General features: G+C 44.5%; 1 protein-coding gene across 2 annotated transcripts in view; it reads right to left on the bottom strand.

The window, feature by feature from the left end:
• Nucleotides 1-10,602: 10,602 nt before the first annotated feature.
• DRD2 (dopamine receptor D2) overlaps nt 10,603-27,454 on the bottom strand; it is a 29,216-nt gene continuing 12,364 nt past the window's right edge. Inside the window, exons 2-7 of one of the 2 annotated variants that reach the window (XM_027847358.1) lie at nt 26,424-26,533; nt 24,395-24,531; nt 22,718-22,908; nt 21,093-21,179; nt 12,683-13,010; nt 10,603-10,796 (exon numbers count right to left, since the gene is read on the bottom strand). In XM_027847358.1, coding sequence (XP_027703159.1) covers nt 10,603-10,796; nt 12,683-13,010; nt 21,093-21,179; nt 22,718-22,908; nt 24,395-24,531; nt 26,424-26,533 — 1,047 coding nt within the window. The remainder of the gene's footprint in view (nt 10,797-12,682; nt 13,011-21,092; nt 21,180-22,717; nt 22,909-24,394; nt 24,532-26,423; nt 26,534-27,454) is intronic. The other variant, XM_027847357.1, reaches the window with a different exon arrangement.

Raw genomic sequence — 27,454 nt, 5'->3', positions numbered from 1 at the left:
CGGAGTCTGACAGGAAGGCAAGGTGGAATTGATGTCTGTTTCTGAGCAGAGAGATGATGAGGGAATTAGGATGACGCATTCAGAAGATTCAGCAATGCTGTAACCTAGGATGGCATGGGAGGGGAGTGGGAAGGAAGGATGGGAGCAGAAGGAGGACCTTGAAAAGGACTTGGGATGAAGATAAATGAACAAGGCCAGGCCAGCAGCAGCAAAAGGAGGGAGAGAGGCTGGGCTGGCAGTGAAGAGAAGGAGCTGCCAAAGCCCCCCAGAGCATTAAAAGTAGGCAGACAAAATTCTTTTCAGGTTGAACCATGACTGAGTAGTTCTCATGGTCATGGAGGGTCCTGAGATCCCAAGATCATAGATTTAAAGGTAAAAAGGACCCAGTGTAGTTCAGTGGAAAGAGGGTGGACCTTAGAGCCCCTGGACCTGAGAGCAAACCCCAGCTCTAAGACTTCTTACCTGTCTGGGCCTCAGTTACCTGATTTATAAAATGAAAGGGGTGAACTGGATGATCTGCATCCTGGCTCTAAATCTAAGACCTATAATGGATTTGGAGGACCTTGGATAGGTTCCTTAGCCTCCCTGGGCCTCAGTTTCTTTGTCTTCCTAATGAGGTGGTTGCATTTGTTGATCTCCTTTCTAGCACCATAGATATACCATATCCTAACCTCACTTGGAATCCTTACTGACTACTGACTTACCTGTGTGACCTTGTATAAGTTACTTCACATCTCTGGGTCTCAATTTCCTCATCTGTCAAATAAGAGGTTGGACTAGATGACCTTAAAGTTTTCTCCCAGTTCTAGATCTTCTATCTACTCTGACCTGTTTTACAGATGAAGAAACTGAGACCCAGAGAGAGGTGAAACTGATTTGACCAAGCTCACAAAGATAGAAAGTAGCACAAGTATGATTAGAACTCAAGTCTTCTCAAATCTATCATTCTTTCCATACTGACTGTCATGAAGAGGAGAAGGTAGGAGGATTTTCTCCCCCAGTATGGGAGCTATTAAGAATGTACCATCTTGTTCTGTGCATTTGTATATTATCGTGACTAATGGATCACTTTTAAGTTGTCTCTGGTTTCCCTGCTTTCAGTAGTCTCTTGTAAATTTCCATTTGCACAGTGCTTGGCACATAATAAACACTTCAAGAATTTTTCATTCATTTATTCATTTCATGCATTCATTGAATACTGGTAGTGTGAAAATGCAGAATGGTTGAGTATCTTTATAAGAGCATTCACAACAAAGCATCTTGAGAAGATAGGATTTTAGGAAATTCTTCAAAACCGTTGGGTCATGAATTGGAAAGAAACCTCCTCTGAATGAACCGAAGGGACTCACCAAAGAAATTTGCATTACTCAGCCTGGATTCAAGCAAAACGGTGTCAACAAAGTATGGATAGGATTTGTTTGAATTTTCATTATGTATGTGTTTGGGCTGGATAAGAAGAGCTCTAATGGTTCCTCCCACTGCTTGGCTCGGACAGCAGCCTGAGGCCCAATCCCAGCTGTCCTTGTGATGGCCAGTGCTGGCCTTTAGGTCTTTCTACTCCTCTTCCCCTGACCCCCTCCATAGAAGCTGGAGCTAGAAGGAACCTTAGAAAGCATTTAATCCCACTTTCCTCCCTTCTTGCAGAGGTTGGGGGATGGAGGGCACTGTGGATGTGGAATATTGCATCCACTGTCAGCCTCATTTGATGTGTTGGTTTGTTTTGCTGGACTGATTTTTAAGTCTCCTTTTTTTGTTCTTTGTTATAAAAGATAGCTCTCTGGGTAGGAAAGAGTGTATAAAAACTAAAGAGATCAATATAATTTTTTTTAAATTCCAGCCAATTTTTAAAAATCTAGTTCAGCTCTTTTATTTTACAGATGAGTTATGTGACACCCAGGTCACATGGCTAATGATGGTAGAACCAAGACGAGAACCCAGGACTTCTGACCCTCAGTTCAATATTGTTTCAACTACACCTCGGAAATGATGTAGGAAACAACTTGCTTTGGTAGAAAGAGTAGGAGTCACTGAAAGGGCAGAGAATGAGCACTGATCAGTATCAGAGGAGCTAGGTTTGAATTCCAAATATGCTACTCAATACCTGTGTGGCCTGGATCAAGTCACTCAATTTGTCTGGGCCTCTGGGCCTGTATTTACATTTGGAAAATAATGGGCTTTGGATAACTTGTCTCTAATGCCAATGCCTATTCTAGGCAGTTGGGTGGTCTTGACCTGAAGTCAGGACGACCCAAATTCAAATCCAGCCTCAGGCATTTATTACCCATTGGACCCCAGATAAGTCACTTAACCTCTACCTCAGTTTTTTCAACTGTAAACTGGATAAGGATAATAATAGCCCTTATGTCCTAGGATAGCTGTGAGGATCAAATGAAATAATATTTGTGAGGCACTTACTATGGTGCCTGGCACAGCATACATACTATTATAATTCCCATTTTATAAGTGGGAAAGCTGAGGCAGACAAAAAACTAAGTGATTTGCCCAGGGTCACACAGCTAAGTCAGTGTTTCAGGAAGGATTTGAACTCAGCTCTTACTAACTCTAGGCCCAGTATTCTATCCACGGCTCCATTTAGCTGCCACATGAAATCTCCAGGCTTAGCACCATTCCCTTCCTTAATTCTCACTCCCTAGAAAGAGGATTGACTCTGGAGTCAGAGAAACTGGCTTCCAATCCTGTCTTTGGTTGCTTATGGGCACCTGTGTGGCACCATGGATAAAGTGTTGGTCCTGGAGTCAGGTAAACCTGAGTTTAAATCTTGCCTCAGTTAGTACCTCTGGGGTTTCTCCCAGCTCCCGATCTGTGACTTAGTGACCCTTGCCCTCCCCACTGCTTTTGCCCCCCCCCCCTTTTCTCACATCTCTGCACTTCCAGCATGCCCCGTGTCTCAGTGATGCAACTTTCTCGCATCTTCCCAGAACTGGTCATGTCCAAGGAAGATCACCTCCGCGGAAGAAGCTTCATCTGGTTCCTTGCAGGAAAAAGAGCGGGGGAGATGCCTAGAAGGGGACACTGTTGACAAGCTAGGATCTGGGATGGTTCTTTGTTACAGACTCCGGGGGTATAAATGGGCTTTCCAGACCCTTCATGGAGAGAGATGGGGAGACAGGAGTCCTTTACCCTACTGCTGTTTAACTAAGCCTGCCATTCTAAGGCGTCAAGTCCTGGCTATCTCCAGCCTAATGGGGTTCCTCCTTCTCTGTCCTGGCAAGTGTATCATTTATCCATCTAGATCATAATTCACTTGGGTGCTAGAACCTCTGCCAAAGGCCACACTTGTCACTAGTTCGGTTCATCTGTCCCCCAAGAGATCTAGGATAATTTCTCTATCCATAAGAATTGCCAACTCTCCCTGTCTCTGTCTACCTGTCTCCATCTACCTGACTCTCTGTGGCTGTCTGTCTCTCTCCTCATGGTGTCTCCAGGCTGCCAGTTGTTAGTATTACCTAGAGCTCATTCGTCTCATCCCCCTCCATGCCTCACATAGAGATCTGAGTCCTTACTGGTCATTGGACAGTTCTTAGGAAAGCTGCAGCCCTGAAAATCTGGAGCCCCAAATGAATCTTATTTTGTTCTATTGGCATGACAGAGTGGTGAATTTGAACTGGATGCCAGAGGTACCAGGCAGGACTAAAATTTGCTAAGATCTCTTTTTGGGGTGGATAGGAAGACATAGGATGGGGCTGAACTGAAAAAGGGAAATCACCAGGGACTTTTTGTAGGGGTTGGAAGTGGAGAAAAGGGGAAGGGTCCAACACAGGAAAGTGGAGGCCTGATAGAAAAGTTTAACAAGTGTGACAGCCTTAAGTGCCTGACCTTCCTTTTCTGAGAACTCTCCAGGATTTGCCTTTGCAGATCCCCCTCCAAAGTCTCTCATAACTTTTAGCCAAAGAGTATTCTCAGTTCTGTTCTTTTTTTCCTTCTTTTCTCCTGAATGGGGTAAGGCAGCCAGCTACTAAGGACTCCCTGAAAGGTTACATCCCCAAGACCTTCAGTCTTTTGTACTAACTTCTCCCACTGGGCCTCCTTCCCCAGAAAAAAAAAGCATACAATCTCTGAAATCAACCCCTCACCCCTCAAACCCTCCGCCCCCCTCACCCCCCATTGAAAAGAACACTGGTCTTGCAATTGAAACACCTGGTTTTGAGGTAGTTGTGTGTCTGTGGACAAATCACTTAACTTTCTGAATGTTTGTTTTCTCACTTGGAAAATGAGGACTAACACTTTTACTGACCACTTCAACGGAACTGTTGTGAAGAAAGAGCTTTATAAACCCCAAAGCATTAAATACAGGAGAGAGAGCCATTATTCCTTATGTTACCTGCCTTGAAGGATTGTTGTGAGGGGCAAATTAGCTAAGGAATGGGAAGCACTTTGCAATCATAAAGTGTCATATACATGGGAACTGGGGTGATTATCCATGATGGAGGATCAGAGGAGCTTGGTAGGGGGCTAACCTTGAAACTGTTTCTGCTTTTCTTAGTGTCCTCAGGATACCCTTCACAGCTTGTGGTCAGGCCAGCCTTTGGAGTGCCAGAAACCCTCCAGGACCAGGAAAGAAAGCCCCATGAGCTTTGCTAACTGGAGCACTTAGAATAGGTAAGGGGAGCTACCAGGGGCTACAATCCTCATTTGCTTTTGAAGGAGAGACAGAAAGACAGAGACAGAGACAGAGAGAGAGGAGAAAAACAGGGAAAGATAGGCAGATAGGGAGAGACAGAGACACAAACAGATAGATGGAGAGAGAGAGAGATAAAGAGACAGAGAGAGAGAGATAAAGAGACAGAGAGAGGAGAAAACAGAGAAAGACTTACAGGGAGAGACAGAGATAGACAGAAAGATGGAGAAAGAGAAGAGAGAGAGACAGAGGAGAGAGAAAGGAGAGACAGAGAGACAGTGAGAGAGACAGATGGAGAGAGGAGAAAAACAGGGAATGATAGGCAGATAGGGACAGACAGAGACACAAACAGATGGAGAGAGAGAGAGAAAGAGAGAGAGAGAGGAGAGAGAAAGGAGAGACAGACAGAGACAGGGAGAGAGAGGAAGAGACAGAGAGACAGAAAGAGAGAAAGAGAAAGGAGAGAGACAGAAAGAAGATAAACAGTGAGAGGAGAGAAACAGAGAAACAGAGACAGGGAGAGACAGAGAGAGACAGGGAGAGACAGAGACAGAGAAAGACAGACTCACACAGAGAGACCCTGGAAAAACCATGGAGAGACGTTCTTTAGCCTACCCTGGTCCTGCCTCTGACCTCTTTTCTGCCCCTTCACCCACCCCCACTCTGGAAACAGCGGAGCCCGCCCAGATGAAGGCTAGGGATCTCCTAGCATTGCCCCACCTCCCCGTGTTCCCCACTGAAAGCTGGAGCTGGGGATGAGCCAAGCCCGCCCCCTGCCCACTCCAGCTGTCAATCTGGTTCTGGCAGGAACAAAGAAGAGCTTGATGACAGCTGCAGCACTTTCCCCCCATCACCCCTCTCTTTTTGCCCTCCCTTTCCTTCCTTCTTCTGGCACTTTTCTCTCAGAATAAACTTTGTGCTGCTTTTCTCTATAATTTTTTTTAAAATTTCAAAATATTCTATCATCCATCCCTGCCAAGCTGATAACAAGAGAGACCACTAGGTTTGGAGCTAGAAGCCCTGGGTTCAAATTCTGGACCTGCTACTTATTCCGTGAGTGACTCTGGGCAGATCATTCAGCTCCTCTGGATTTTATGGGAACATAGCTCTAGGCTTAGGCCTGCAGGCCACAGAGCTGGGGGGGGGGCTTCCAGAGTGCATCCAGTCCTACTCCCTCTTGACAGGTGAGGAAACTGAGGTTCGGGATGCGGACTGACTTGCCCTACCTCACAGAAGCAGTGTCAGAAGCAGGACTGGAGTCTAGATCCGCCGACTTCGTATTTCTCATTTGTGAATGGACGGGGTTGGATGAGATGATGCCTCTCAGGTTTGCATTCTGTGAACCTGATGATTTGAACTTGATTTCTCTCCAGGAGAGATTTCTCACGAAAGAGGTAGCTAGGTGGTACAGTAGACAAAGCCCTGGACCTGGAGTCAGGATGACCCGAGTTCAAATCTGGCCTCAGATACTTTTGAGTTGTGTAACTTTGGTGAAGTCACTTTTTGCCTCAGTTTCCTCAACTGTAAAATGAGGATGACAATAGCACCTACCTATTTCTCAGGGTTGTTGTGTGAATTAAATAAGATAAAATTTGTAAAGGTCTTAGTAAAGTGCCTGGCACATGACAGTTGCTTAACAAATATTTGTTTCCTTCATTCCTAATCCAAAACCCTTTAGTTTGAGAGTGTATAAGGGGGAACGGTGCAGGGGAAGTGGGGGGTGTAGAATGACGACAGGGGATTGAGAGGAATAAGACTTGACCTAGATGACTTTTGAGTGTTTCCTCTTAGCACAATGTCATAAGATCCTAGAATTAGGGCTGGAAGGGACCTTAGATGACATCTAGTCCAATGCCCTCAGTTTTACAATTGAGGAAACAGAGGCCCAGAGAAATTAATGACTTGTCAGAGTCACACAGTAAAGGGGGTAGGATTTGGACCCCAGTTTTCTGACTCCAGATTCGGTGCTCTATTCATGTTGCCCCTCATCTTCCAATACCAGCTGAACCTCCACTCAGGCTTGATCAGCTCGTGTGTCAACAGTGGACATGGCACCATTTCCCATGAATAGGCCATTGGGTCTCCAGAGTGTGTCTCTTGACCTCAATTCCAGCTTCCTATATCTACTTCTCTCTTGCCCAACCTCCCAACCCCCAGGGAATGTTGGTGAGAGCTGGAACCACCCATAGGGTAGAGCTCAAACTTCTGGTTCAGGTAGATATCCAAGTCCATAATTAAGTGTTCGGGGCAAGTAGAGTGCTCTAAACTTTGGTGCTAAAAATATTGCATTTAGCATGCAAATTATCCCTGGTGCCATGTTCCCTGACAGCTCCCCTGTATTTTCCTTGAAGTGGGAGCCCGTGGGCGCCTCCACCTTGTTTGTCATCAGCCCTGTTATTCTCAGGGTGGTGATAATATTCCTCTTCATGAGGTCGATTTATTGTTCATTTTTAAACCCAACTTTCTGACTGCAGCAGTAATAGCAAGCCTTGCTCCAGAAAAGGCCTGAGGCTATGTCAGCTTGGTCCTTGGTCAAGTGAGTAAGTTGGGTTGGACCAAGGGAGGAAGGATGGGAAGGTCCAGAATGAATAGCAGTTAAAATTGAGTCGACTTCCTGGCACAGGTCACCTAACCCACCTTCCAGCTTCTGTCTTGGCCCCAGACAGGGATTTCTGATGCTTCAGAGGAGATATGGATCAAGAGAGAAGTGACAGAGAATGAGAGAGAGCAGCCTGCTCCAGAGTCACTGCCTATGTGAGAAATTGCCACTGCTGGGGGAGTGGGGGGGTGGGGGAGGGCAAACGGAACCAGTAGAGACCCACGATGAGCGTGAATAAGGACAAGGGACCCGGAGTCTTGTTAGGGAGGAGCATGGACCCCTGGTTGAGGTCTGTAAAGGCAAAAGACAGAATGATGATGGCTTTCCCGTTTCTGCTATAGGTAGGACTAAACACGCTCTAGCCGGGGCCACAGAATCTGAGTCAGAAAGGACTTCAGAGGCCTTCAAGTACAAGTCATAACTGAATAAGAAGCCCTTCTACCATATACCCAACAAGTGGTCATTTAATCTTTGTTTAAAGACCACCAATGAGAGAGAACCCACTGCTTCCTCAGGTGTATCATTCCTCTTTCAAATAGCCCTAATCATTAGGAAGCTTTTCCTTATGTTAAGGCAATATTCTTCTTTCAAATGGCCCTTCATTGCTCCTAGTTCTGCCCTTTGGTGCCAAATTGAATTACTCTTCAAATTACACGATAGCTTTTTAAATACTTGGAGATAACTATCATGCACCCCTGAGCCTTCTCTCCTCCTGGTGAAACAGCACCAGCTCCTTCCACTGATGCCCATGTGGAATAATCTTGAAACTCTTCACCATCCTGGGTGCCCTCCTCTGGCTGTCACTCTCCAGCTTATCAGTCCTGCCTAAAATGGGTAGCCCAGAATTGAACACAGTATTGCAGACAGAGTGTGTCCAGGGCAGAGTACAGGAGAAGTATCAGCTCTCCGACCCTGGACTTCGTGTAATCTAAACGTGGATTACCTTTCTTCTCTGACAGGTCACTTTTGATTCTTACAGACTTTGAAGCTCTCTGCACCCTCCTGCTCTGAGGTCATTTTCCAGGTCCTTCTGAACTGGGAAATTCTGGGGTTCTATGATTCTGTGTATAATATGTTGCTTCACTTGAGCTCTTTGAAGGAAGGTAGTTTCACTTTATCTTTGTATCTCCATTACTTGGCAAAGTGTCTGGCACATAATAGGCCCACAGTAAATATTTATTGATGAGTAATTGATTGATCTAGCCATATTTCTTCTCTATTGTACTCACAAAGTTGATTTTAAAAATCTAAGTGCTGATCAGTCATGCCCAACTCTTTGTGATCCAAGTTGGGGTTTTCTTGGCAAAGATACTGGAGTAGTTTGCTATTTCCTTCTCCAGCTCATTTTACAGATGAGGAAACTAAGGCAAACAGGGTTAAGTGACTTGCCCAGGGTCACATAGCTAGTAAGTGTCTGAGACCAGATGTGAAATCATGAAGATGAGTCTTCCTGACTTCAGGCTGGGTATTCTATCCACTGTGCCACCTAGCAGCCCAAAATCTAAGTGTAAGTCTTAACTTTAATCCCTATTAAATTTCACGATATTTAGTTTGATCCAGTATTCTAGCCTACTATGATCTCTTTGGATGCTGGTTCCATTATATAACACGTTAGATTGCCCTCCCTGCTGCTCTGGGAGTGACACAAAGAGTGTAATATTTCTAGGGGGTTTGCATTAAAAAAAATTCTTCTGTCTCCCTCTTCCCCAACACATGACCTGGTTGTCTCATCTAGGGAATGATCCAGGCAAGGCCCCAGTGTCCTTGACCCCGAGAATTCACCACTCCCTATCCCCTTTTCTTTACACAGCCTGGTACGATCTCTCCTCCACACATAGACAATCCTCTTCAGACGCCACCAACTCCAGGTATGAAGAATAGGTACGCTAGGCTCTCTCCCTTGAACAGAAAGCATGTGACTCTGTCCCAAGGGGATTGGGCTGTTCCTGCGACGGAAAGAAGGCATGGAGGTCTGGTTACTTCTCACTGGGCTTATTCAAACACTCAGCCCAGTCCACCTGTTTCCATTAGATTTTATTGGATTGTCATATGTACAGTGATGGTACAGAAAGACTGGGGCCTGGGGACAGCCAGTGGCCTTGTAGACATAGGAGCCAAGTAACCTCCACAGCAGCTGCAGTTTCCCCTGGCCCCCACAGGGCCATGTCAGGCTAGGCCAGGCCAGGGTCAAGAGCCTGTTTAGCTGACGGCAGGTCTGAGGCAGAGGCAGGGAATGGGGAAGGGAAGGGACTAGCAGGGGAAGGAAAGAGGGAGAGAGGAAGAAGAGAAGAGAAAAGGAGGTGTGGCACACGGCTACCAACATTATCACCTCAAGTAACACTAGGATGCCCTTGCCACAGGCTGCCATCCCCTAACCTAGATGCTCTTACTCCAGCCACAGGCCAATATTCAGGTCCTAAGGTTTTGAGGCAGAATCTGTAATCACTTATTGGGATGCTAGACCATGGAGTCTCTCAGAAAGTAACCAAAGTTTCATAGCCCATCTCTCTTTCCCCCTTGTGCTTAAGGGGCCCGTGGGCTGCCCAGCTCAATGCACAAAGCCAGCATTAGTTACAGTTAGTCCTTCAGATAGCAGCCACTAGATAGGAAGCTGGAGGGTACATAGGGAGGAGCCCCTAGACCACTACTCACTGCCATGCAAAGCAGCATCTTGGAGAAGGATTGACTTTTTTTTTCTTTTTTCTTTTTTTGGGCTTGGGCTTTTCTGGGAGTCATCCTGTGGTCTAGTATTTACATAGGTCTCATGGTGCTGTGGGTGGGTGCCAGACTGAACCTCAGCTGTTGCTCCCACTGAACCTGACCTTGGCCAAACCCCTCCCACTCACTTCTCAAACCCCACCCAGGGCCAGGCAGGTGGAGAGTGAGCAGGGTCGAGAGACCTCAATTAGGTCTCCCAGCTGTGGCATCCATGCTGAGAGCCAGAGAGGAGATGGGGGCAGAAAATAGTGACAGCAGCTGGTGGCTTTGTCTTTGGTGCAAAGGGGAGGCATCCAGGAAGCAGAGGGGGGTGTCCCTGTGAGCAGACCCTGCTCTCCATATTAGCTGTCCCCCAGAGTCCCCAAGGGGTCCAGCCCTGGCAACAGGGCCAATAAGCATCTTGTTGCTCCAGAGGCTTAGACGCTGCAGTTGTGGGCAAAGCGTCTCTGTAACAAACCGCCTTGGATCCGCCCGGAGGGCCCCCCACCCTACCTACCAGGGAAGTGGGAGGGGAGTTGTTCAGGACCCATCAGACTCAGAAAGGAGGGCCGGTTCTCCCTCCCTTCATCACCATAGGCTCTTTGCTTGGCGACGTAAGTGGGCGAGTGGTCGGGTGGGCAGGCGGGTGGGCAGGCAGCTGGTGGGGTCAGCAATGGAGAATCTTCAGGAAGGCTTTGCGGAACTCGATGTTGAAGGTAGTATAAATGATGGGGTTGACAGCACTGTTGACATAGCCCAGCCACGTGAATGCACTGTACATGGCCGGTGGAATGTTGCAATCACAGTGCATATTCAAGATGTGGGTAATGAAGAACGGTAGCCAGCAGATGATGAACACTCCTGGAAGAGAGGGGAGCCAGTGAGGTGGGCGTGGGCAAGGCTGCCTAGCGTCCCACAGGATGCTCAATCCTGCCTCAGTCACCAAGAGCCCGACTTCCGGATGCCGGGCAAGGAAGAAATCATACTAAGAATCCAGATTTCTCCAGCAACTTGCGGTCACAAAGGCTTCCCTCACAATTCGAAGGAAGGCAGTACAAATATCATTACGCTCATTTTATAGACGAGGAAACAGGCTCTGTTAAATGACTTCCTCGGGCTCACACAGCAAACAAATGTGGGAACCTGAAATGGCACTTGGGGCATTTAGCTCCAGAATCCATTTTTCTTTCCACTATGCAAGGGTTCTTAGCCTTTTTTGCATCATGGATTCCTTGGGCAGTCTGGTGAAACCTGCAGCTCTTTCTCAGAATGTTTTTAAATGCACATAATAAAATACATAGGAGTGCAAGGTAAACCAATAGTATTGAACCGTTTTTATCAAAGTACTAAAAAAGAAAAACCCTAAATTTACATACCCCTTGAAATATCCATGGACCCTTTGAGGGTTTTTGGACCCGTGTTAAGAACACTGCCTCTGTGGAGTACAGGTGGTACAGGAGACTTAGATTATGATCCAGGCTCTACTACTAACTAGCTGTATGTCTTTGGTCAAGTCACCAAACTTTGTAGGCTTTAGTTTTCTCATCTATAAGAGAAGCAACTTGAGGGAAGAACACAGTTGGAGAGCCTGAAAGATCTTCAGAAGTCGTCTAATCCAACCCCTATCATTTGAGTTTTTAAAATTTATTTTTGCATTTAAACAAGTTTTATTGGTGCTTCCCCCCTCCCCACATCTAACACTGCCAACTACCCTATCTCCTGCAATTGTGACAAATGTGTACTCAAGCAAAACAAATCAACACATTGGCTACATCTGAGCTCCCTCATTTTACGGAGAAGGAAAGTGAGGTCCAAGGATGTTCAGTGATTTGCCCATGGTTACACAAGTGGTAAAATCTCACAAGATCTGAACCAACTTAGCACTCTTTGGTGAAAGGAAGGGTGACCTTGGAGACAGAAAGAAGTAAGTGAAGAAAGTCCTGAATCTGACACATTAATAGCCTTACTGCCCTGAACAACTCCTTTAAGATTAGAAGTTAAAAACAAGCTATAGATCTGCTTTGATGGAGTAATATTCCACACTGGGAGTTCCCCGTGCTTATGGATTCACATGTCCCAGATCCCACCTCTATCTTTCCCCTCCTAACCCCTCAATTTATGGGAACAATTGGTGAAGACCAAAATAAATCCTATCCGTGGTTATGTAAAATCACTCTGAAAAGTGCTCTAGGAATTCAAGATGTCATTATCTCTTAATGACAAAAAGAAGGTTAGCTCCTTGAGGACAAGGACTCTTAGAATTTATTTTTCCAAGCAATCAATAAGCACCAAACTTATTTCTGCCTTGTGTCTTTGCTTCTACTGTTGTTCCCCATGCCTGGGAGCCATGCAGTCTGCCCCCTCCCCCCACCTCCCACACCATTGCCCTCAGGTGATCAAAATCCTAGTTCTCCTTCAAGGCTTAGCTGAGTACCACTTTCTTCACAAAACCTTTCCTTGGTCTGTTCACATTCCTAGCTCACTTCAATTGCTCCTTTCCCTGGTCAATTGATTTTGGACAAAATGACATTATTTAAGCAAGCACTTTACTATAGAGTACTATAGACTCTCTTCTCTCTAATTATACTTTTGCTCACTAGTACTCAAGGCCCACTGTCTATGACTGGGGATTGATCAAGGGAACAGTGGGAAGGTAGGGGCAAAGGTGCTTCTGAAGGTAAGCCAATGGCTTCCACTCCAGGAAGGCTAAACAGTGTGGGATCATGGTAGTAGGAGGGCTCACTCACCAAGGACAATGGCCAGCATCTGGGTAGCTTTTTTCTCCTTCTGCTGGGAAAGTTTCCTCCGGCTCATGGTCTTGAGTGAAGTCCGGGTTTTGCCATTGGGCATAGACTGGATCTCAAAGACTTTGGCAGACCTGGGGTGACCTTTGGCATGCCCATTCTTCTCTGGCTTCATGGGGCTGTCAGGAGAAGAATGGACTCCCTGGGTGGAGGGGGTAGGGAGAGTGAGCTGATGGTGGCTTGGGGGGATGGGACTGTATTTGGTTTTCTCCGGTGGGCTGGTACTGGACATCATCTCCATCTCCATCTGTTCTGCACGGCGTGCAGCCTCCTGGACAAGGATCAAAAGTCACCAAAATAAAGCCAGGTAAGTACCCCAGTATATGGATACTCCTAAACACTCACTTGGCCCCACTGACTTTCACTCTAGTATTCCTGAACCCTGCACTCCCCAGATGATGTGACCCATGACTTTGCCCTGCCCACCTCAATCTTGGCCAAACTTGTCCCTGGTAGATATTTCCCCTTCTGCCCCAAAGAAAGAGAGGACAAAATCTATCACAATGAAAGTTTTTCACTTCACGCAGACAATGGAATAATCTAACCCAATTCTTGGTTCTTTCCCAAAGTTCACAAAAGATCATTCCTTTCATTCTTCTAGGAAGTTTTCCTGGATTGAGGGGATTCTAGGCCTAGTAATAGCTACTGCCAGCCCCAAACACACATCTCTTTCCCCCTATCCCACTCCCCAAAACCCACTTGTATTTAGGTTTGTATGCCATCAAGGGCATATCCGAAAGAAAAAAGGTGCTGGGCCAATCCCATAGCAAGGATCACAGATGGACAGCTCAGGTGTTGACTGGTATCCAAGAAATATCCAAGTACCTAAAATGAGGCCTCTAGCACATTAGGTAGAACCTTTCTGGAGGATAAGAATCATTCAGGATGAGGAAGAGCAGATGGACAGTGATCTGCCCTGGTGGAGGGAAGACCCCCCAATATCCATGTGGATGTGACCACGGATCCAATGCAGAAGTGTTAGGTAACTGCCTATGTTCATGCAGTCATCTGGGTACATGTGTGTATACACACATAAATGTACACATGTATACACACATACATATACATGCACACATACATCTATATATCTGTGTCTCTGTGTGTATGTGTTGGTGTGTGTATGTATGCATATATGTATATGATTGCACATTTGTATCCATGGGAAGGCACTGAGGAAGTGCAATGTATAAAGGTACAATTGATGTTTTTCACACTAGACACCTGTCACAACCTCTATGGCCAGCTAGAGACTGTAACTTTGACCTCCTGAGCTCCTATCTTTCCATCTTCCCTCTTCCTCATTGCCCTTAAACCTGGTACTCCTACTCACCTTGTCTTCCATTCCCTCCACCTCACCCTTTCCTTTCATCCTTTCACTCCTGCTCCTTACCTTCACAGTCACGTGACCATAGGATCAAGACTTAGAGAAGGAAGGGCCCTTGGGGGCCAGGAACTGGGGCCCACAGAAGTGCCATGACTTCTCTAAGGTCACATGCCATGTAGTAAGCAGTAGATGTGGGATTTCAAACCAGCGTCAACCCTATGGTAAAGAAGCTCAACTCTATGCTGTCTTCTCCCCTTGAATCCTTTGTCCCAGTGTCCCATCCACCAATCACCACTTGCCAAATCCTAAACCTGGGTTACTCACACCACTGGTCTTCTCCTTTATTTTCTCATGCTGCCCAACATTGCTGAAAAAAGTCATGCAACTGTGCTGAATGGGTGCACTACAATTTTTTAAATTTAATCTCCCAATGGACCAATAGATCAGCTAGAAGAGATCTTAGATATCATTGAGTTCAACCACCTTATTTTATAGATAAGGAGGGAACTGAGGCCCAGCATCACATCAATGATCATAATTGTCAGAACTGTGGTTCAAATTCAAGTCCTTTGACTTTAGATCATCTGAATCATTCTTCTATGCCATACTACTTAAATGGGTCTATATCACTCCCTAAGCAATTCAATTTTTCCCAGATTGATTCTATCACAGTTTTCATAGTAGTTGTTCTAAAACTTCTCTTCTCAAGCCCCCTACAACACAACACCTCTTTGTCCTTTGTGAAAGCTCATGTTAAGATGAGGAAAGCATAGGTCCTTGACCTTGACCCTGAGTTCCCCATAAATGGGAGGCAGAGAGCCTCACTTCCTATTTTGCTGAGAAAATAGAAGCTATCCATTGTGAACCCATTTCCCTCTCTACTCTATACATCAAAATCCTTCCATATCATTCCTCCTTTTTCTCCTATTTTACTCTCATCTCTAGTGAACAATTGCTTCTTTTTGTCAAGGCTAACCCTTCTATTTGTGCTCTTAGTCCCATCCTCTCCCATCTCTTGCAGGAATTTTCCCCCTTGATCATTTTCTCTCATTCATTTTCAATCTCTCTTTATATAATCGCTCCTTTCCATCCCTTTCAAACACACTCAAGTCCCCTTTGCTAAAAAAGACAAAACCAAAAATCTTTATGTAACCCTGCCGCTCCTTAGATCTCCTTTCTCTTTCAAGGCCAAAAAAAATCCACCAAAACTGTCTATACTCATTGCCTTCACTTCATCACCTTACATTCACCTCTCATTCCATTGCAATCTAGCACCTGACTCCACCACTCAAGTAAAACTGACTCTTTCCCCTCCCTGTCCCACATCCTCCATTCAATCAGTTGTTAGGGCATGCCAGTTTTACCTCCATAACATCCCTCATGTTAGTCCTCTTCTCTCTATTCACACAGCCTCTAACCTAGTTCAGGTCCTTATCACTTCTCAACCTTTTTATTTCAATAGACCTCTAATGGAACTCTGTTTCCCGGTGTCCTCTTTGAACCATTCTGCACAGAGCTGACAAATTAATATTCCTAAGATAAGCATTTGACTAAATTGCTCCCCTGCTCAAAGATCTTAAATATCCCCTGTTTGTCCCTAGGATAAAATACAAAGCATTTCCCAGTCTAGCTCACACCTCCCTTTTCAGACTTATCTCCTGCTAAACTCTCAATTATAGCAAAACTAACCTACTAGATATGCCCTGATTTCAACATTCTGTCTCCTTCCTCAGTACCTTTGCCGGTGCCTGGAGTTCATTCCCTCTTTACCTTTGCCCCTTAGAATCCTTGGGTTCCTTCCTTCAACCAATTAAATAAGCAGTTAGTAAGTGCTTACTTTGTTCCAGGGATGGTGCTAGGAACTGACAGGAAATAAATGCAAAAGTGAGATAGCCCCTGTCCTCATGGAGCTTGCATTCCATTAGGAGGACACAACATCTTCACAGATGAGTAAATATTGGATATATGCTAAATATATGCAAAGTGATTTCGGAAGGGGATGGGAAGAGGGATTCCTGGGAGAATCAGGAGGGAGACAGCATTTGATCTGAACCTTGAAAGGATTGAGGGGTTCCAAGGACAGAAGGCATTCAAAGTAAGGGGGACAGTCAGTGAAAGGGTACAGGGACAAAAGATGCAGCAAATAGGCCAGTTTGACTGAAGTAGAGTATTTGTGAAGAGTAATCAGCCTGGAAAGATAAACTGGAACCAGATTATAAAAGGCTATAAATGCCAAACAGAGGAGTTTCTAATTTATCCGAATGACAGTAAGATAAATGAAACTTCCTGAACAGGAGAGTGACATGCTCATACCTGAGATTTAGAAAAACAATTTTGGCATCTGTGTGAAGGATGGATGAGAGAGAGGAGACACTGAAAGCAGGGGGACCAATTAAGAGAATATTATATTAGTCTAGGCAAGATGTGATGGGGGCCTGAACTAGGATGACTGGTGTGAGATGGGATTGATGCAAGACATGTTGAAGAAGATACAAAGCTGGGAAGGATAACTAACACACTGAATGACAGAATCAGGATCCAAAAAGGTTCTGACAAGCAAGAGCATTAGGTTGAATCTAATAAGATAAAATTTGATAGGGATAATCATTAAGTCTTGCACTGGGATTCAAAAAAATCACCCTCCCAGGTATAGGATGGGATAGGCATGGTTAAATAGCTTTTTCATCTGAAAAAAGCTGGGGCAGGCTGCAGACTAAATAAGAATCAGCAACGTTAGGGGGTTTGGATGAAAACTCATGTGGTATGGGGCTGCATTAAGAAAGACAGAACTCCCAGAAATGTGGGGGTGATCACCCCTGGATTCTGCCTCACTCAGAGTTTTTATTTATTCTATTCTGAACATAAGAAACAAAACAAACATTTCCATAACATAATAGAATAGAAAAAAAAAAGATGATTACGCACGAAACTGAAAATCTATTATGTCCAACTTGCTATTCTTTTAAAATATGTAATAAAGTTATCATGTAACCTATGAAGGAAAACACTATTTGCATCCAGAGAAAGAACTGATAAATAGAAGTATGTATAGAATGACTTTACATATATATATAATATATATATATATATACATGTATATATGTATTTGTGTCTATGGTAGTCATCTCTTGGGTGGGGGTTGGGGGGGAAGGGAGGCAAAAAAAGGAAAACCCACAACTAGAATTTTAAGGACTGTGATTAGCTGGAGAGCATCCAGAGGACAGCAACTCATCCTCCCATGTCATGCCCTTCTCTGGATACTTTCCAGCTGATCATTGTCCTTCTTAAACTATGCTGCCAAGAACTGAATGCATATTCCAGCTAAAATCTGATCAGGGCAGAGTACACTGTGATGATCACCTCTATATTCCTGGGGGCTCTTTCTCTCTTTCTTAATGTAGCCCTGAATCACATGAGTTTTCTTGCTGATACAACATTGTGTTGGCTAGAGAAGATAGAACTCTTCAGGCCAGGACATTTGTCTTCAAGTATTTGAAGGGTTGTCATGTGAAAAAAAAAGATAGGATTTGTTCTTTTTGGTCCCAAAGCGCAGAATTAGGAGCAGGTAGAAGTTGCAAAGAGATGAATTTAGGATTGATATCAAGAAAAACTTCTTAACAATGAATGCTGTCCAAAAGTGGCATGGTCTGCCTTGAGAGATGGGGTCCCATCACTGAAGGTTTTTCAGTAGGGGCTAGATGACCACTAGAGAGATATATCAGAGTAGGAATTCCTTTTAGGTACGTGTTGGACTAAAAAAATGCCCAAGTCCTTTCTAGCTCTCAAATTCTGTAATTTTGTAACTCTAAACTAAATACTAAAACAATATTTGGCAACTGATTAAATATGAGAGAGGGAATAAAGACAGTGAGGGGTAGAGAATGACTCTTAGGTTGTGAAGTGTGAATGATTTAGTACAGTATTTGGCACATAGTAGGCCCTTAATAATTATATATTGACTGTTTGGGAGGAACGATAACAATTTAGGTTTTAAATATGTTGAGTTTGAGATAATTATAGGCTATCCAGGTGGAAACCTGATTCAGAACTGGAGCTCAGGAGAGAGATGGAGCTTGGATTGGGAATTGAATTGGGAGTCATCTGCATAGGGATCATAGTTGAAACTGATGCTGATGAGATCACCAAGACTGAGAAAAGAAAGAGAAGAATGAGCCCAGGATAGAGATAAATAAGGCTTACCTCAGCTACTGCCTTTGATGGAAAGCCTTTCCTGACCCTTCTATTTCTTAATCTCTCTCTCCCTCTCCTTCTCTCTCTCTCTCTCTCTCTCTCTCTCTCTCTCTCTCTCTCTCTCTCTCTTTCTCTCTCTCTCTCTCTCCCCCTCTCCTTCTCTCTCTCTTCTAAAATAATTCCTTACTATTTTTACTAGCTGTGTACATGATGTATCCCCACTACTCCAAGTAGAATATAAACTTCCTGATGTCAAGGATATTTTTATTTTTTTCTGTGTAGTCCCAGGGCCTAATACAATGTCTGGAAAATCATAGACACTCTCTAAATGTTTGTCACACTAAGTTGAATTAACTTGCAAGGAGTCCCTTAGGGCAACTAATAACAATAATATTAGCTGACATAGCTTTTTGAGGTGTGTACCATGCTTTCCTCACAACTTTGTGAGGTTGCTACTATAAATAAATATTATGCCTGTCTTGCAGATTAGGAAACTGAGGCTCAGAGATACTAAGTGGCTTGCTCAGAGTCATACGGTTAACAAATATTACGAGGATCAAATGAGGTGATGTATGCAAAGGGTGTTGCAAAGCAACATGTAAATTTGAGCTATGGAATGTGCTCATCTGGAATGAGAAAATGTGTGCTTTTTTCCATCAGCAGCTGCTGCCACAAACACCTGCAGGCTCTGGCTGACCTCACGAAGGACAGACCCAGTTCTTTTTTCCTGTCGATAATGTTGGTGGGCCTCCTTCTAGAAACCCAAACTCTCCTTGTGGACAGATCCAGGGGGTCCCTGATCCCACAGCCATAGATGTAAAGCTAGAAGGGACCTCAGAGGACACCCGGTCTAACCCCCTTATTTTACAAAGGAGGAAAGTGAGGCTCGGAGAGGTTGTGATTTGCCCACGACTACAAAGGTACCAAGTGAGAAAGCCAGGATTTGAACCGAGGCCCTTTGATTCTAGGTCCTGTGATCTTTCCACAGTACCATGCTGCCTCTTGGTACAGATTCACAAAATCACAAGGTTGAAACAAACCATCTAGGGCAACCCCATACCTGACAAAGAGTTTCCCTACAACTTACCAAAGAAGTGATCCAAAAGGGGAAGGGGCCACCAAGGGGGGGGGGGGTCTCCCTCCTTGGAGGTCTTCAAGCAGAGGCTGGAAGGCGACTAATAGGGAAGTTTGTATAAGGGACTCCCTCTGGGTGTGAGTTGGACTGGATGGCTGCTAAAGTCTCTTCCAACCCTCTAGTTCTGTGATTCTGGTCATCCAGGCTTTGCCTGAAGATCGTAGGTAAAGTGGGTAACTACTGCTTTTAGAAATTGCCTATTCTTCTTTTGGATAGGTCTAATTTTTGAGAAATTTTGTTGCATGATTTGTACTTGTATCCCCAGCACCTACCACCAGTTATATAGTAGATGCTTAGTAAATACTTGATTGATTCCTTGGTTATACCCCAATGATTCTGCTACTTTTTTTCTTTTTTTCCCAACTCCCACCAATTATTCCAAGTTCTGCTCCTTCAGGCCAAACTGAGCAAATCTAATCCCCCTGTTGCATGACAACCCTTCCAATACCTAGCTGGTGTTTTCCTGAACCTTCTCACCTTTCGGCTAAACATCCCCAGTTTCTTTGACTGATCCACATTAGCATGACCTGTCAGAGTGTCTCTACCTCATAGGGTTGTCAAGAGGATCCACTGAGATAATGCATTTTGAACACCTTGTGAACCTCAGACACCCCACTTCTCTAAATTTGCATTAACTCTAAGATTGTATTTACTTTTTTGGTGTGTCTTATCACACTGTTGACTCATTTGAAGTCCACTAAAATACCCCAGACTTTTTAAAAATGATCTGCAAATGAGTCAGCAGTGTGATAAGACAGGCAAAAAAAAAAGGTAATGCAATCTTAGAGTTAATGTAAATTTAGGAAAGCGCAGTCTCTGAGGTTCGCAAAGTGATTTAAGTGCATTGTCTCATAGGATTCTCTTGACATCCCTATGAGGTAGATACTGCAAGTCATGCATAGTGGTGCCCGCTACGGTCCCCAATTTTGCATTTATGAAGTTGATTTCTTGAACATAAATGAAAAGCTTTACATTTATTCCCATTAAATTTCATCTTGGGGCAGCTAGGTGGCACAGTAGATAGAGCACCAGTCCTGGAGTCAGGAGGACCTGAGTTCAAATGCAGCCTCAGACACTGGACACTTACTAGCTGGGCAAGTCATTTAACCTTGATTACCTCTCCCCCTCCCCCCCCCAAAAAATCCAACTGATTCAATTCAGCCCAGGGCTGTAATGAGTCATCCAGTGTATTAGTTAACTCTCCCAAGTGTCATCTACACATTGGTAAGTGTGGCAACTATGCTTTTATTTAACTGTTGATAAAAATGGGAAACAGCATGGGACCAAGCACGGATCTCTGGGGCACTCTCCTGGAGACTTCCCTTCAAGTTGACAAGGGAATATTAATGACTGCTACTCTTTGGATGTGACCATTAGATTAGTTTGGAATCTATCCAATTACTCACCAGAGTAGCCCACATTGCTTTATCTTGTCCATAAGAATACCTTCCATAAGAAGTTAAAATCTCAGAAAACTCGGTCTGCAGCATCTCCCTGAATGCTCTAAGTATTGTTTGTAGGGGATCAGGAGGCAGAAATGTGGTGGGCAGAGGACAAAGGTCTCCTAGTTCAGGCTCACCCTACTGTGACCAGGTGGTGTTTGAGAATTTCTCATTTCTCTTGTGTGGTAGATGTCTTGGGGTGGCTGGGTGTCCTGGGGATTGGGGAGGGTGAGGCCTGACACTCTATCCTATAATACCTACCACTTTCCTCTTGTTCACTGGGAAACTCCCATTGGATTTCATGATGATGGTGCAGAGTTTCATATCATCAGGGTGAGCACACTTGTCCTGTGGGGAGAAAGCCAGGAGAGGTCATGGGATCCGTGGAGTAGGATAGGGGTGGAGCAGGTAGGTGAGGACAAAAGAAAAGTAGCTGGCAATTATGTAATGCCTTAAGGTTTGCAGAGAGCTTTCCATATATTATTTCATCTGACTTTATAGAAACCCTATCAAGAAGGAGCTAATGCTACCCCCTTTTTATAGATGTGGAAACAGCCTGAAAGAGGTTAAGTGACTTGCCTATTATCACACAGCTAGTGAGAGACTTCCTGACACCAAGGTGACACTCCATTCACTTTGCCACCTACCTGCCACAAAAGGGAGGCAGGGAGGCCTGATGGATGGGGAATCCAAGAGGAGGCGGTGGTCAGAGAAAGTAAAGGTAAGAGGGTATGGTTGGAAGAGATGGGAGTTAGAAGGATGAGATAGAAAAATAAGAGGTGGGGGAGAAAAGTAGTCAGAAAACAGAGATCAAAAGGAGGGAAGAGGAAAAGGTTTAGAATAGTGCTCTATATGTATTAGGTGACCCATAAACATTTGCTGAATTAAAATTTTAAAATATGCATATATATATATACATACATACATGCACATGTGTGTATGTATATATATATGTGTGTGTGTGTGTGTATACATATACGTGTATACACACACATAAACACCTACATGTAGAAAGGAGGCCAGAAGGGAGAAAGATGAAAGTTGCCAGAGAGGTCAGCCTTTTGAGGTAAGTAGGAAAAAGGGATAGTGGGCAGCCTAGAGGAAGTTGTGTATATGTGTGGGGGATGGTAGATCAGAGAAAAGGGAGATAGGTTGGATAGGGAGAGGTTTACAGGAAGTAGGAATCAGAGGAAGGGAAGGTTGAGGCAGGAACAGGTAAGGGGTAAGGAGATTGAAAGGCAGAAAGGTGGTGGGGTTTGGGGGAAAGAGCAAAGAGATAAGTGGAAGTAAAGGGGACAAGGAGAATCTTCAGAAGACACAAAGGACCTAGGGTGAGGAATAAGAGGACCATTCTAAGAACAAAACAATCATATACACACTCTTCAGGGATAGAGTCAGGTGGATTAAAAGTCTGATAACCTGGCTCTAGAATCATAGGTTCATAGATTTAGAGCTAGGAGGGACTTTGGTGATCCCTCATTTACAGACGGAGAAACTGAGGCCCAGAGAAGTTAATTGTTCTGCACATCAGTCTTGAACATAGTCATAACCGTACTGAGACATTATTCCTCAGCTACAAGTCTATCCTTCCCCTTAATCGCTTCTGTATGTGTCCTATAACTATTCCCAATGTCCTATTTAACATCATATTCCTGCATATTGGATTCACTCCTAGGCAAGGTCCCCCACAACCCTCCAGGTCAGGCTTGGCCATCTTTGCCTGCCACGGTTTGGGCTCTTGAGTGACCAAGACTGTCTACAGCATTTTACATGGCCCTAGACAGAAAATGGGCCTAGGACTGGAAGGAGGGGAGCTTAGGTGGGTGAGCTGGCACTAAGGCCTGGTGGAGTGGGATGGAGCAAGGAAATGCTGATGGAGAAAAAACCTTGAGTGGGGCCTTTGCATCGGACTCCAGCCCCCGGCTGCTGCGCTTGGTATTGACACGTTTCCGGCGCTTTCGAAGGACGATGTAGATCTGAACATAGACGAGCAAGGTAACGATGAAGGGCACGTAGAAAGAGACGATGGAGGAGTAGACAACGAAGGCAGGATTGGCAATGACGCAGTCTTTCTGATCTGGGGGAAATGAAAGCAGACAGGATTGTTGGCTGGGCTCAATTTCCTCAGCCTGTCATTCAGAGCCTCTCCATAGTCCATCTGCACTCGACCTTCTCTCCCACTGCTCTCCAATATAAATTTCCGGCAGCCACAGTTGACTTCTCACAGCTCCCCAACAGTTTATGGTCATTCCCCATCATTTGAAATTATTTCTTTGTTCCCTCTTCCTAACCAAATTTCTCCTGTCCTCAAGTCTCACCTCCTCCACAAAACCTTTCCTGATGATCCCAAGCCCCCCTTTAACCCTCTAGTCTCTGACCTCCATGAGCGCTCATAGGTAGTACTGAACATCAGCTCATCACAAGCAGGAATTGCTTATCCTTGAACTTATATTCCCAATGCCTGGCATATAATATAATAATAAATGCTTACTGATTGATAGATTGATTGAATGTTAAGTCCTTCCTTACTTAGTTAATACTTGGTCATGCCCTGCCTTGTTCACTAGTTGTCTCCTGTGAGTGAGAATCAAAGATCTGGGAAAGATCTCAGAGGCCAGTTGGCCCAACCCTGAATGGAGACCTGAATATGAATTCTCTGTATGGCATTCCAACAAGCCCTCACCCAGCCTCTACTTGAAGCCCTCTACTGAGGGGAAACCCACTGCCTCCCAGGACAGACAATTCTTCTGTGGGATAACTATAAATGTTAGAAATTGTTCCTTACATAGAAATTGAGATCTTCCCTCTCTGTAGTTTCACCCATCATCCCTTTATTCTGCTCTCTGAGGCTAACCAGGTAGCACAAATCTAATCTTTGACCTAACAGTCCTTCAGGTAGTCAAGGACAGATATCATGTCCCTCCCTAATCTGTCTCCAGACCAAATATCCCTAGTTCCTTCAACCAATTCTCCATAGCACAATCTCTGATTCCTTCACTGTTCTTGTCACCTTCCTTAAATAACCTTGTATCCATAATTAAGGCCCTCCAAGGCATGGAATATATCTTCCATTTCCATTATGTTCCCCACAACAACTACCATAGGTGTCTGGCATGCAATAAGTCTCAGTTATTATTTAGATGAGTGCCTTCTAGCTCCACAAGATTCTCTCTAGACCAAGGCCACAGCCCCATTATAAAAAGCTCCTGAGATAACAACTCACCTTATGGCATGTTAGGCAGACCATGTATACAGCATTCATTTGGGGCTGGGGACAGGGAGGGAGTTCAGACCTGTGACTCCATTAGCATGAGGAAGTCCAGGATTAGAAACTCCCTCCACTGATACAGACCAATAACTCCCCTGTAACTTAGAGTCTTAGTTGCTTGGGGAACCAAGAAGTTAAGTGACTGCCCATGGTCATTATAGCCAAGACAGTACATGTGCTGAAACTCCCCTCAAAGCACAGGTATCCCCCTGCTCAGCATCTGGAAGACATCTCCATCCCAATTGGTGCAGCAACTGGGTCTCCTAGGTGCACAGGAAGATATGGCTGGCTTTACCTGTGTTGTTGAGTCCGAAGAGCAGTGGGCAAGAGATGGCAAAGGATAGAACCCAGACAACGGTGATCATGACGGTAACGCGGCGCTTGGAGCTGTAGCGAGTATTGTAGAGCATTGGCATTGCTACTGCTGTGTACCTAAAGTGATCGAGGTAGGGTTGAGAGAGTTATTGAAGGAGTGAAGGGGGAGAAGGGGGAGAAGGGGAAAAAGAGAAGATTATCTAATATCTCCTAGCTTCTTGGAGTATTCACTTACCTATCCTTCAGGGCCTAGCTCATGCCTTTCCTTTTTCACAAGATGACTCCAGCCTATGATCGCATGATCCATGATGGACTCCCCCTTCCCCCAATAGAATGTAAGCTCCTTGAGGACAGAATTGTTTTATTTTTGTCTGTATCCTTACCCCTTAACATAATGCCTGTCATATATTAGGCACTCAATAATTGCTTAGCTGAGTTGAATCATTTGTTTGAATCTTCTGCAGACTATCTAACATAGTGTTCCATTCAGTCAACATTTATTATACACTTACTATATAGCTGGTACTGTCTGAGAATACAAAGAAAGGCAAAAACATGGTTCCTACCCTCAAGGAGCTCACACTTTAATGGGAGAGATGCCATACAGATGAGTAACCCCCTTAATTCCAGTGTCTTCCCTCATTAATTACTTGCTGCTTGTCCCATATATAGTTTACTCTATGTATATATGTATATGTGTATATATATATATATGTATATATTTGTTTGTGTGTAGTCTCTCCTATTAGAGTATAAGATCCTTGAAGGCAGGGACAATTTTTTACCTCTTTTTGTATCCACATATCTTAGCACAGTGCCTGGCACATAGTATGTACTTAATAAATGTTTATTGATTGATGGATGGAGGTACATACATCAAATATAAATAGAGTGTAAATGGAAGACAATTTCAGAGGGAATGCACTAGCAGAGGGAGCTACCAGGAAAGCTTCTTGTAGGAGAGAGAATTTGAATTTGTTCTTGAAGAAAGCAATGGAAGTCAGGAGGCAGAGGGGAGAGACATGGAGAACAGCCAGTAACAAAACTCCAAGTCAGAAGATGATATATCATGAGAGAGGAATGGCAGGAAGGCCCTTGTAGGCAGATCACCAACATCCTGGAGTACATGGGAGGCAATAAGTCTAAGAAGCCTGGAAAGGTAGAAAAGCACCACGTCATGCAGAGCTTTAAATGCCAATCAGAAGGTTTTATGTTTTATCCTGGAGGTAATAGGCAGCCACTGGAATTAGTTGAATCAGGGACTGTGTGACACAGTCTGCCCCACATTTTAGTAATGTTAGTCCAGCAACTGAGTGAAGATAGACTAGAGTGGGGAGAGACTTGAGGACGGGAGACCAAGCAGAAGGCTATTTATTGTCAATAGTTGTTTGTCCTTCATTCTCAAAGAGGACATGACATCAGGAAGATGATGCCATGACTTGCAAGTGAGTTGGATTTAAGTGAGGGAGGGCTGTGCAAAGTCAGCAGCCTCACTTTCTCCTCCAGAACTGGGTCCAGTGGCAAGATATAGATCAGGACAACTGGAGATGGCCCCATTGTCAATAGTCCAGGAGTGGGATGAGAAGGGCGTACACCAGGGCATTGGCTATTTGAGTGGAGAAAAGGGGTCACATACAAGAGATGTTGTGAAGGCCTATACCAAAATGAATACTTATCATTTAATTGATTCATATTTATTAATTATAGATTGATTGAAATAAGCTCTGGTCTCAGTCCCCCACCTTCCTACTGCATATGGTCCTAGCAAGGATCCTCAATCGACACTCCCTTCCTACTCGTCATGAGATTGGGTTGTTGCTCTAAGTGTTCCCAGAAACTCCATTAGTCTCCTCAGGGACCAAACTGCAAGGCCAGAAAATGAAGCCCCAAATTTCCCTTTCTCAATGAAGTCAAGGAAAGAATGAACTCCATTGGGTAAGAAAACAGCAGCATGCAGGGGAATGACTCATCTGTACCCTTCCCTCCTGTCACCTGATTTGGGCTCTCACCTGTCGATGCTGATGGCACAGAGGTTGAGGATGCTTGCGGTGCACATCATAACATCCAGGGTGACAAAGATATCACAGTGAATCCGACTGAATTTCCACTCTCCCACCACCTGGGAAGAGAACAAAGCTTTGGTTTCTTCTAATACGACTCCCAGAACTCAGTATAATATTAGAGTTATGTTCTAACTTGAGCAGAATATAGCAGGGCTATCATCTCCCTTGTTCTAGAGTACCTTATGCTTCTGTTAAAGTAGCCTGAGATCAAATTAAATTTTTTGGTTGCCATATCATACTATTGATGCATATGGAATTTACTGTCCACTCAGACCCTTAAATCTTTTTCCATTGTGCTTGTCTCTATCTCTTTTGGATCTGGACTCTGTTATCCATTGTTAACTGTCTCTCCCAACTTCATGTCATCTGCAGATTTGCTGGGCTCAACTTCAATCAAATAAGCATTTATTAAAGTACTTTGTGGGAAGGTAGGAGTCAGGAAGGAGTCAGGAAGACCTGAGTTCAAATCCATTCTCAGATACTAACTGTGTGACCCTGGGCAAGTCATTTAACCCTCTTTACCTCAGTTTTCTCATCTGTAAAATGAGCTGGAGAAGGAAATGACAAACCACTCCAGTATCTTCACCAAGATGGTGACCCCAAAATGGGGTCACAAAGAGTTGGACATGACTGAATAACAATAATGACATGTGTCAGGCACTGAAAATACAAAAACATAAATAAAAGGAGGGCCTCAGTCCCTCCTCTTAAGGAGGGACTTGCCATCAATATCTTTATCCAGGGGTGAGGAACCTTTGGTCTCAAGGCCACATGTGGCCTTCTAGGTCCTTGGGTGCGGCCTTTTGACTGAGTCCAAGTTTTACAGAACAAATTCTTTTATTAAGGGGATTTGTTCTGTGAAGTTTGGATTGAGTCAAAGGGCCACACTTGAGGGCCTAGAAGGCCACATGTGGCCTCAAGGCTGCACGTTCCCCACCCCTATCTTTATCCAAGGTCATGAATAAAAATATTAAACA

The sequence above is a fragment of the Vombatus ursinus genome, unplaced genomic scaffold, assembly GCF_900497805.2.
Source record: "Vombatus ursinus unplaced genomic scaffold, bare-nosed wombat genome assembly UNPS02015398.1, whole genome shotgun sequence".
Lineage (NCBI taxonomy): Eukaryota > Metazoa > Chordata > Mammalia > Diprotodontia > Vombatidae > Vombatus > Vombatus ursinus.
This window is presented reverse-complemented; position numbering and strand designations above follow the sequence as displayed.